Consider the following 12,025-nt stretch of genomic DNA (forward strand, 5'->3'; position numbering starts at 1 on the left):
ACTCAGGCGAGCAAGAGAGGCGTCGGCTGCCATTTTGAGGGGGGTTTTCGCCGCGGGTGTCGTTCGGCTTCCTTCCGCGTCGTCCGGCCCGAGAGACTCGTCGGCTGTGCCACCCTTCGCCTGAGGGGACGGGAGGGGGGCTGCGGTCGCTCTCTTGCCTCCTGCCCTTCGCGAGAGGAGCCTCGTAGCGCAGGGACCGCCCGGCCTCGCCGCTGCCGCCGCCTCTTGTCTTCCTCCTCCTTCTTCCGCCGCCGCCATTTGCCCACCCCCGGCGGCTCCGGGGCGCCGAGCTTAGGCTATGGGGACCAGGCTGCTGGGGCTGAGCAGCGGCAGAGCGGGCGGCCCGGTCGTCGTGAAGAGCGCAGCGGGGATGGGGGAGCTCGGCGGCTTCTTGGTGGCCTTCTCTTGACATGGCTCCTGCCTGTGCTGCTAGCAGCGCCGCCACCGCAGCCTCCACTGCTCCGCCCGCGCCCGCCGGCTGCGGGTAGCGAGCCAGTCTCCGCGCCACACGGTCTCCGGGTTGCTCTCGCCGCCTGAGCGGAAAGGACGGGGGGAAGAAGAGCCGCCGCTGCCTTTTTTGCTTGGAGAAGGCTGAAGGGAGAGCGCGGGTGCGTGTGGGAACAACTGCGCCGTAGCCAGACACCGCTCCAGGGGGGAAAGGCGGCTTCACCGTATTTTTTTTTTAAAATCCGAAGGGCTTGTCCCCCCCACCCCACAAAAAAAAATCTAGTTTTTTTTTTTAATCAAATTTGAGAAAGTCAAGTTTGCAATAGGGAAAAAAAAAACTTTTGCAAACTTGTCAACTTTTCCCCCCCCAACAAAAATTCGTTGGAGTGTTTTGCTTTTTTAAAAATTTAATTGGGAAAACAATCCCTCCTACCACGCACACCTTTTTCTTCACCATGAATGCAAGGTAGTGAATTGCGCGCTGTCGATCGAGCCCCCGCTGCGCTGAGCACAGGCCCGCCTCTTCCGCGGATTGAGCAAGGCCGAGAACAAACCCCTTCCCCGGAAGCCGAGCGCCTCAGCCATGCCCAGCCCCAGTTAAACCGCGCTCCTTGTGAGGCCGGGGCCCAGCGGCGGAAGGAGGAGAACGAATTTGGCCCTTGTCGGTGGGATAGAGAACAGAAAGGCAGGCTATTGGGGGATGTAGCTCGCTCTCCTTGCTAGGGGAGCGCTAGATCTAGAGATCACCTCTTGTGCAGAGCCTTTAGGCCACAGACTGCCCCTTGGCTTCTCTCCCCTTTCTTATCAATGGCCATCATGATTCCTCTTCTCTCTAACAGACACGGCCTCAGGGCGACCTTGTGCCTGATGATGAGTAGGATGAAGTTAGAAATGACTCTGTTTTCCAGACTCCTTGCTTCTCTGCGAACCAGCACCCTGTTGTCTGTGGTTGATGATGTTGTTGTTGGTAGGGAAACTTATTACCTCCCGGGACATCCACTCCTCTTCTGCATTCCCTCCTTTGTTTTCTACCAAGTGTAATAATTCTTAACAATAAAAGCCAGGCAGTATAGCAATAGCAAAAAAAAAAAAAATCTTGAGAATAATCAGCAGAGTCATGAATCTGGGTGGGGTAGGACACTGTCTTTAATTTGTTTTTGTTTTTGCTGTTTGGGTTTTTTGTGGCAAAAAACACACATGCCCAAATGGATTGGGTCTGTGCCCATTATTGTTTTTTGTTATACACGCAAATTGTGATAAGATTTTTTCGCCATTCTTGCCCACTTTCTCCTGTGGTTTAAACTGTGTATATCAGTGCATTTTCTTCAGATTTGTTTGGGTTTTTGATAATACTGTGCAAGGTCTCCTTGTCCAACCATGGTTGGACTACTTATTTTGTTTTATGACCCCTCTAATAAGACAGTCTCATAAAACAGTTGCCTGAGGTGTATTTTTTGGGTTATGCCCATGTTTTATCGATTCAGTGGTATTAGCAGGAATAAAATGACTTGTTTCTGTTGTACTTGAGTCTTGTGAAAAAGGGCCCATAGTTTAGTGACGGTTTCCAAAGGCTTTCGTTCCATCTGTATTACAAAATGGGGGACCCAAACTCCCGGAAGAAGCAAGCTCTGAACAGACTTCGTGCTCAGCTTAAAAAGAAAAAAGAATCTCTAGCTGACCAGTTTGATTTCAAGATGTATATTGCCTTTGTATTCAAAGACAAGGTAACATTTCTCATTCTATACAGTCTTTGTGTTTCAGCTTAGCTGTCTGTTAGCATTCTCTCTGGATCTGGGGCTAACCCCCCCCCTCAAAAAAAACCCATAAGAAAAATTAGTTTAACTTGGTTTTTTGATATTTATGAATTCTGAACAACAGAAACTTTGAGATGGTGAGAGTTAATGTAGAGCACGATGTAATGTACTGTGGCTGAGCACAAATCTAGACATATCCTTAATGGAATTCAGAGGAAGATCGCAACTGAAGTGCAGTCCTTTTTTTCTTTCTTGTTGATTTAATGGGAGATACTTAGTCACTTGCTTTAGCATCTCCCATTGAAGTCAATGAAACTACGGCTTGATTTGTATTTAAATTCAGTTCTTTAAGTTCTCCATTTTTTGTGTGGGAAATGGATTATATTCCACCTTACATTGTTTAAAATGTTGGGCATTGCAATTGCAGATCATTTAGCTATTTATGAAACACAATATGCTTACTTGACTTTTTTTCTTTCTTTTTTTGGTAGAGGAAAAAGTCAGCGCTCTTTGAAGTGTCTGAAGTGATACCAGTCATGACCAATAATTATGAAGAAAATATCCTGAAAGGTGTGCGGGATTCCAGCTATTCCTTGGAAAGTTCCATAGAGCTTCTACAAAAGGATGTAGTACAGCTGCATGCACCCCGCTATCAGTCCATGCGCAGGGTAAAAGAAATTCTTGTACTATTCATTTGCTCTCATTGGTCAGAAATCTTGGCAGTGTTTATTCTTGTTCTAAATTGTGGTTTCTATATCAAAGAACTAGACTTCCAGTTTATTGCAAACTGATCTGACAACTCATCTGATTTATAAAGGGTTTGCAGTGCAGCATAGAAAAGATAACTCATTTTTGAAAATGTATTTTGGGTCATGTCTCTAGAGGGGAAAATCATTGCCCTTAATCTTTTTAAATTTATCATCTGACATCTAATGTATGCCAACTTGATAAAATATTGAGGATAGATATTTTAATACTGAAAGAAGTTGGAAAAGATCTCTTAAAATATATTCATGTTTTCATTCTGCTTTTCTAAAAGAAACCAGTTCTGACTCATAACATGGGGTTAGTTATTTAGGTAAATGTGATCAAACAACATACTCCTTGAAAGACTGTAGCAAAGCATGTAAAAAATCAAGAGGATAAAATTTTGAGGGAGGATTTTAGGAGCAGAATAAAGGTAAAGGCAAGCACCAGTCGTTTCTGACTCTGGGGTGATGTCACATCATGACGTTTCATGGCAGTTTTCAAGGAGCAGAATAGGAAGTACTAATTAGGAGTTGTATCCTTAGGTCTGGGCAAGTGGGCTTTCGGGAGGGGACGTGCAGAATATATACTGTTGCCCTTTTATGAAAATTATACGTGCAGTTTGAAATGTGGCTATTACTACTTCTCAGCATTCATTGAGTGTATGTTCTCATACTGTTGAAAGTGATTTTATTTCAGCAACTGCAATTTTTCCTTCCATGTAGGATGTGATTGGCTGTACACAGGAGATGGACTTCATACTTTGGCCTCGGAATGATATTGAGAAGATAGTCTGTCTTCTTTTTTCTAGGTGGAAGGGATCTGATGATGAGCCCTTTAGGCCTGTTCAGGTATGATGTATGTGTGGGACGATCTACCACAATTAGTCCTGAGTAAGCAACTAACACATCATAAAATCCTACCTTATTGGTCTTAAAGTTAGTTTTGAACCATTCTGACTCCTTCCCCTTTTTTCTGTTTAAATGTTAGTATAAATATAAAGTGTATTCTGCTCATGGAAGGACTGCTTTACTTCATATGATAAAATGTTACAGAAGAAAAGATTACTTGTGATAGCTGACCCAAGTGCAAATGGTAGCATAAAAACTATCACAGTAATTCAGAAACATGACCCTAGCACACAGAACGCTTGTGACTACTTTCTTTCTGTTTATGATTCTTTCGATCCAATCTGTTCTGATAGAATTGGAGGGAGAGGGAGATGCATTTACAATGATGTCCCATGAATTTTGACATTTCTTTTAACAGCTATAATTTTGAGCTGATCTATTTTATAAGTGAATGGAGTTAATCTGGAAGATGCTTAAACTTATATCTCTTTTTAAAAAACTAATATTCTTCCTATAGGCCAGGTTTGAATTTCATCATGGGGACTATGAAAAACAGTTTCTGCATGTACTGAGCCGAAAGGACAAGACTGGAATTGTTATCAACAACCCTAACCAGTCAGTGTTTCTCTTCATTGACAGACAGCACTTGCAGGTAAAAAGGCTTATTCCAATGAATAATTGTTCTCTTAATTTTTTTTTGTCTTGCTTTCACAGCAGTCACTTTAGCTAAAGCTGACATCACTATCTTTGACATTTGGCTTTTTAAAAAGCAGATACAAATTAATCTGAATAAAGCCATTTGCCATGGCAGAACACTGAAATAGCTCGCATATTTGGGTTCTTTTTATAACATAATGTGAAGTATGTAACAGGAACGGTTAATGTTGTAGAATATGGTGATAAGTAACATGGGTGTTTTTGCTTTCTCTGTTTTTGTGAGTGCAGTGAAATGTTTCAATCAGATTTATCCCCGATTGGTATATAATTAAAGAGTAGGGAAGACCTTATTGATGGACAGTCATCCTGAAAATAGTTATGGAATTTTGTTTTTGTATATGATTACAGCAGTGAGGTTACTTTATGCACAGAACGTGAAATCTACAAAAACACCTACAATAGAAGAATAGTAGTTAAAGATGTCAGAACTTGTGGAAATGGCCAAGGTTACTTCTTTGATTAAAGAAAACACATTATCTGCTTTTGTTAGTTGGAAGCTTCTTTTTGACTTTCTGCATGCAAATGAAAAAAATGATTTGTGGTTTGGATGAGTAAGGAGAATTTTAAAAGAGAAGAATATATGATTTGCTGTATTGCTTATTAGAGCATGCAGTTATGTTTAAATTTTACATTCAATATTAAGAGATTGTATTTGGCTTTGTCATGGAGAAAATTTTGTAAGTTCATTATGGATATGTTCCTCTGATTCTTTTTTCTTTTTCTTCCTATTTTTCCTGTATTTCCCTCCTCAATTTTATTATATATGAAAATCTTAATTAAAATAAAAAGTCCTTATGTGTGCATTCAGAAAAGGCAGTAGGTACAGCCTCTCAGCTGTGATTTACTATTGGCTGCATCCTTTAGTTGCATGTTTCTTTACTTCTGAAAAGATGAGTGGACAGTGTTGTTCATAAAGCACCTTGGTTCTGAAATAGATTTATGCATTTCTTTCCAGACTCCAAAAAACAAAGCTACAATCTTCAAGTTATGCAGCATCTGTCTGTATCTGCCACAGGAGCAGCTCACCCACTGGGCGGTTGGTACCATAGAGGATCACCTCCGTCCTTACATGCCAGAATAGGGTACTGGCCAGCAAAATGGGAAAGATCACAGAATGCAGGAGTGCAGTTTTCACCTTTCTCACCATTTGTTCTTTCGGAATAGAAGAAAATGGACACATGTTCAGAACACTATCCATCGTGGAACTTGATCATCCTGGATTATTTTCTTTTATCATTTGTATCTCAGAACTTTAAATTTTTTTTAGATGTTTTCTGCATGGACTTTGTGAAAGAGAATGCTCTGCATATTTCTGCATTGCATGGGCATCCTACCAAAATGTGAAATGAAGGGACTGTTATACACTGAAAGGAATGTATCTGAGAGCACAAAGTGATCATTTATGGTGGTGTTCCCATTTGTGCTGGTCACGCCCCCCAGTATCAGTATTCATAGGGTGAGAAGTGAACATAATGGTGCAGAAGCCTTATAGCTTTGCTGTTAACATGATTGTTTCGGAACTCTGTCAGATTCATTCTGATAATAGTTCTATGGCTGTTGCAGTAGAAGGCTAAACATGGGAGAGAAATCTTACAAAGAAAAAAAAAGCATCTCATTTGATGTCGGCATTAACTGCCTCTTTTATTTTGCTTGGCCATGTTTGAGTTTACCGGCATTCTCATTTTGGATCTCTTTCCCCAGTTTGCTGTTATAACTAAGTGTAGAGTGTTCTGTTGAGTTGAATACATTTTTACAGACCTGGAGTCTGAAGTAGCCTAAAGCAGCTAAATTTAAAATAGCAGCTGCAGAATCTCTGTTGGCAGAGGATTTTTTTTCCTGAGAGTTGACTTGTAAACTTGCTGGTGTAGGAAATTCTGGTTTCCAAAACATTTCTTATGGAAAACCCTCTGAGGTTCTTGGGGTGGGGGAGGGGTGGAGTAAGATGCTCTAAAGCAGTTGTGGATTTAATTGTAAAATATTATTTGGAGTGTCAAAAATTGGTTTTGACAACATATTTTGTTAAAGATTGTGCAATGAACATAAGGAAGACTACTGTATAGTTTTGGCAAAGAATGCTTTGCTTAAGGATTGAGTAATTTACTGAAGTAAATCTGTATAAGCCTACTCCCTTTGGGTAAAACTAGTGCTTATCTGTTTAAAAATTTGTATTTAGCTTTTATTTGGAATTGGGGAAAATTGGAAATAAACAAATTAGGTGAACAGCGACTGCAATGCTTATTTATAAAGATCATTTTATTTAGAATGCTTATTTCATTCTACAAAAAGGAAGTGGTTTGCAATAATGTCAAAATAAGAGAGAAAATACATAATATAAACCACTGATTGAAATGTAAAGGCTATGATTTTATTGTGTTCTTTTAACTGGAAACTCTCAGTCATGCAAGTGACCAGAACATGCTTACATTTATTTATTTTGTCATGCGTAGTGACAGTAGCTATTCAAAATAACAATGCCTGTCATAAAACACATGTGTTAAACCAGAGAATCTTAGCAGGAAGATTTAAAAACAGGGTTAATTAGCACCTGCAAGCACAACTGCCTGTTAAATTGGGCTTTATAAGAGAAGTATACGTGTAGTGAAACAACCTATCTAAAGCTCTTTATTTCTTTCAAACCTTGTGCTCAAGAAATGGGAGTTACGATGTGGTCAGCCCTGATTCCATGTACTGAAAGTCTGATGGTTAAGGTTCACTTAACATCAGATTATATGTCTTGAAAGCAATTGAAGATCCTGCCCTTTTTGATTTTGTGTTCTCTTTAATGGTCCTGTTTATAAAGAGCCCCATGGCGCAGAGTGGTAAAGCTGCAGTACTGCACTACCTGAGTTCAATCCCAGCGGAAGTTGGTTCAGGTAGCCAGTTCCCGGTTGACTCGGCCTTCCATCCTTCTGAGGTCGGTAAAATGAGTACCCAGCTTGCTGGGGGGAAAGTGTAGATGACTGGGGAAGGCAATGGCAAACCACCCTGTAAAAAGTCTGCCGTGAAAACGTGAAAGCAACATCATCCGAGTTGAAAATGACTGGTGCTGGCACAGGTAAAGGACTACCTTTACCTTATAATTACAAGCTGTTCCTTCAACTGAGGCCCATGTCACAAAAGTGAATCAGGTATGAAGCAGTATTTCTTTGCAATTATGATGCAGCTAATTACTCCGAATTCATAAAATGGTAAATAACAAACTAAAGACTGGTTGCGTATGGATGAATTGTCATTCTGAGGCTGCTTGGTCATATGTGTCAATCTGCCAAATGGCAGATAATTCTATGACACATCAAGTGCTAAAGTACAGTAAAATTGTCAGCTCTCTTTTCTTGCATACATCTGAGCAGAAATCCTAAACATGACATATATTGATTTTTTGGGGGTATCAAAAGCTTTAATAAAATTGTCAAACACATGGAAACTATGGCTTTGATCTGCAACACTATTAGCTCTGCTAGCTGAACAGAACTTCCCTTCTTTCCCCAACCAGAGTGCTGCATCTTGGGGGCAGAGGAACCCTGGTAGGCAGTGTGGGAGTTGGCAGGCAGAGGAGGCAACTGATGAAGTTTGTTCTTTCCAGTGGGGGAAGTGCTTTATACCAGCAGGAAACATCGTGATCCAACTGCATATCGACAATACATGCAATTCATACAAATAGCATCAAGCTTCCACTATTAAGAGCAGCCATCTATTCTCACAAGCTCTTAATTCTGAGCAGCACCATTGCCTCTTTCCAGAAGTCCTGCTCTTCTTGAGCTGAACCAGTCTACTGTACATTGTACTTCTGTGCTGCTAAAAGCTGTGTTGTGTTCTAGGATTCGAGTGCTCTGAAGCAGCAGAACAAAGTTTGAGTACTACAGCACCTTTAAGACAAACAACCTTTTATTCAAGGTATTAGCTTTTGTGCGTGCGCACACTTCCTCAGATATAACGAAACAGTATACCAGTCTATACATACTGGCAGAGGGTGAGCAGTAAATTAGCATGCAACATAATGAAGATGTTTATCAGATTCAGGAATAAAAAAGTCCACCACAGAATCTCCAGGAATTTCTCACCAGCCTGGAACTGGCAGCCGTAGTCAGCACTAGGTCCAGTGAGTTCTGCCTCAGAGGCCCGTAGTGAGACCTTTCAGTCCAACAGACTATTTCTGACAAACTGTTTAATAGGGAGGAGTCGTCAGTCATTACATCAGCTTCCAGCATTCCCCTCCCCTCCCCTCTCCCCTTTTATCTGAACAACAACCCTGTGAGGCAATTTAGGCTGGTTTGAAATCACCCAGTCAGCTTCTACAGCCCTCACCTGGAGATTGGCAACAGTGGTTCTCCAGAAGGAAAGGCCTCTCCCTCAGAGTCCATTCTGTCATATGAGCTCACTGTAGCCTAATTGGAATAGAAAGAGTGAAGAGTATTGGGAGGCAGAAAGCGCCCCTCCCTGCTGTGAATGAACATTCCTTTTGCCTCAGTTGAAGAGAAGGAACCCTACTGTTTTCTCATGAACACATAGCAGGGGTGGGGGTGGGCTGAGGGACCAGGCACCACAAATATTTCCCATTTTACCCCCTTTCACCTCCTTGCCTGCTCTCAGACAGACTATGTTGGACTTCCTACAACAGTCCTGAGGTTGTAGGAACAGTCCTGACTGTTCCTACAACAGTCCTGAGGAGCAGTCCTCAGTAAGCTCCCTGTCAGCAGAGAACTGTCTCCATCAAAGGTTAGTTGCCTTCTGCTGGGGTTCTTGCCTGATGGGGCTGGTGGTGGGTCAGGGAGAGCAGAATCAGCCACTGGCACAGCAGAGACAGTGTGAGCCAATCCTGTGCAAGCCACATCTAATGAATGAAAATCCTCAGAATTGCCACCACGGTTGGGCTTTTATTTATATATAATAACTGATACTATCATAAAAGAAATATGACATTGAGGCGACAAAACTTTGTCTTGTTTTCGTGCCCTGTTTTGGGACAGGTGGTATAGTACTAGAGATGCCACAATGCAGTCACCTGTGACCTGAGCCTTGGATCTGCCTGGTTGATGTCAAGAGTCCAACAACTTTGTGGCTGTGACAGTGGCATTTTGTTTCATTGTGAGGTCCATTTCCTTTTCAGATGCTTCTACACAACAGATGAAATTGATTCTTCCTGAGTCATTGATGGGACAGGTAATTAAAGGAGAGGATCTACACCTCCCATAGGGCTGTGCAAAATAAACATGAAAAATAACCTCCATAACACACTGAAACTAACACTTGATAAGGCTTTTTTTAAAAAAAGGTTTAATAGTACACTTTTTACTAGATAAGTTTGCTCACTATTTATACAATTGGCTGCTGGGCATTATGCAGTGAGACAAGTCAGTGGGTGAGAAGGAAAAATGCTCCTGCCCATTTGCTTGAGTAGAGAAATGTATTAATTGCCCTCAGACTATACCTAAAGCTTTCCAGATTATGTCAGCATGGGTCAAAAGGCCCTTGGCCCATGCATTTGGATGAGCTGCCAGTTGGTCCAGGACCAGCTCAAGACACAATTCTGGTTTATAGGTTTGTTTATAAATGGCTATTTCCATTGTTGTAAGCTGCTTTGAGTTTCTACAGGAATAAAAGCAGTGTGTAAGTACTTAAATACATTTATGAAAATGAAATCATCTTCCTGCTTTTTCTCTGTTCGTGACTATATAGAGACCTTGAAGATAATCTTCCCTCTTAGCTTACTTAAATCTCTTTGCCCTTTACTGAGATCTGAATTTGGGACTGATACCAACAATGTAACAGCCAAATGTGAGGACAGGATGCCATGCTGGTTTTTTAAAAAGTTTGTGCTTCCAATGCTAATGTACCCTAAGATTGCTACTTTTTTTTTATGAGCTTCAGCATATCTCATGCAACAGACTGAAATGGTCTAATTCTGAAACTATTCACTAAGCCTAAACTTTTGAAGGCTACATTTCAGAGATGATGCAAATGCAGTCCAATCAGACTGAAACCACTTTAGCTGGCAACCTCTGTCTTTGACTTATTGCAGAACTACAAGTGCCAGATTTTATTCCTGCCACGACTCCTTGTGATTCTAAAAGTTCTGTCATGTAAACTTCCCCAAAATTCTGTATCTATGCATTGGTAAAGTTTCTCTGCTCATCACAAAAAGAACAAGACACTGCCCCCCGCAGTGTCAATTTGGATTGTTTGGATTAAGAGCCAGTTTGGTGTAGTGGTTAAGTGCATGGACTCTTATCTGGGAGAACCGGGCTTGATTCCCCACTCCTCCACTTGCTGGAATGGCCTTGGGTTAGCCATAGCTATCGCAGGAGTTGTTCTTGAAAGGGTAGCTGCTGTGAGAGCCCTCTCAGCCCCACCCACCTCATAGGGCGTCTGTTGTGGGGGGAGAAGATATAGGAGATTGTAAGCCGCTCTGAGTCAAAGAGAAGGGCAGGGTATAAATCTGCAATTCTTCTTCTAGTGACTGTTTGACCATTCTAGTGCAAAATTCTTATTACTATTCCCATTAAGAGGAACACAGAATTAATATTGGGAAAATTTCCCCAATGCATTCATCTTTGGTAAGTAACATATTTTTATTTTCTTCATTTATAACTCGCCTTTCTCCCCAATGAGGACTGCAAATGGCTTACAATGTTGTTTTCCATTTATTCTCACAACAACCCTGTGATGTAGGTTAGGCTGAGAGTGTGTGACTGGCCCAAGGACAAACTGAAAACTTCCATGGCATGAGTGGGGAAGGGATTTAAACCTGGGTCTCCCAGATCCTAATCTGACTTCCTAGCCCCTACGTCACATTAGCTCTGCCTTCTCTAAACCACAAATAGTATGTCCCCTAAAGCAGCTCAAGTTTTAATTTCTCATTCCTCTTTTATTTAATATTTATTGTGACCCCTCCCCATGAAGGGGATGAATGCTTAGGAGTTTACAGCATGGTAGAATGGAGTTCTACAATTTGAGTTTGAAGATGTGTGCTATGAAGTGTGCATTCTTCAGTCCCTTTCCACCTGTCCCCTACAGCAGGGGCCTCCAACCCCCGGTCCATGGTCTGTTAGCAACCAGGCCGAACGTTGTATAATTATTTCATTATATATTACAATGTAGTAATAATAATAAGACGACGACGTTGGATTTATATCCTGCCCTCCACTCCGAATCTCAGAGTGGCTAACAATCTCCTTTATCTTTCTCTCCCACAACGGAAGCCCTGTGAGGTGGGTGGGGCTGAAAGAACTTTCACAAAAGCTGCCCTTTCAAGGACAACTCTGCAAGAGCTATGGCTGACCTAAGGCCATTCCAGCAGCTGCAAGTGGAGGAGTGGGGAATCAAACCTGGTTCTCCCACATAAAAGTCTATACACTGAACCACCACACCAAAATAAAGTGGACAATTGTATCATCCCGAAACCATGCTCCCCCACCCGGTCCGTGGAAAAATAGTCTACAAAACCAGTCCCTGATGCCAAAAAGGTTGGGGACCGCTGCCCTACATCACGAGGAGAAAGTACTCTTATTG

General features: G+C 41.8%; 1 protein-coding gene across 1 annotated transcript; it reads left to right on the forward strand.

The window, feature by feature from the left end:
- On the forward strand, positions 1–6,736 carry C7H6orf62 (chromosome 7 C6orf62 homolog). The gene is made up of 5 exons (XM_060244129.1): positions 1–2,171; positions 2,693–2,869; positions 3,674–3,799; positions 4,317–4,451; positions 5,472–6,736. Exons 1-5 carry the CDS (start codon positions 2,043–2,045, stop codon positions 5,595–5,597), a joined length of 693 nt encoding a protein of 230 aa, XP_060100112.1. The 5' UTR covers positions 1–2,042; the 3' UTR covers positions 5,598–6,736.
- The last annotated feature ends 5,289 nt before the right edge of the window (positions 6,737–12,025 follow it).

This window comes from Heteronotia binoei, chromosome 7, assembly GCF_032191835.1.
Source record: "Heteronotia binoei isolate CCM8104 ecotype False Entrance Well chromosome 7, APGP_CSIRO_Hbin_v1, whole genome shotgun sequence".
In the NCBI taxonomy this organism is placed as follows: domain Eukaryota; kingdom Metazoa; phylum Chordata; class Lepidosauria; order Squamata; family Gekkonidae; genus Heteronotia; species Heteronotia binoei.

Coding starts and splice junctions, on each gene's coding strand:
- C7H6orf62 (XM_060244129.1), top strand. CDS start 2,043: ATGGGGGACCCAAACTCCCGGAAGAAGCAAGCTCTGAACAGACTTCGT. Junction 2,172..2,692: donor CCTTTGTATTCAAAGACAAG/GTAACATTTCTC, acceptor TTTTTTTGGTAG/AGGAAAAAGTCAGCGCTCTT. Junction 2,870..3,673: donor GCTATCAGTCCATGCGCAGG/GTAAAAGAAATT, acceptor CCTTCCATGTAG/GATGTGATTGGCTGTACACA.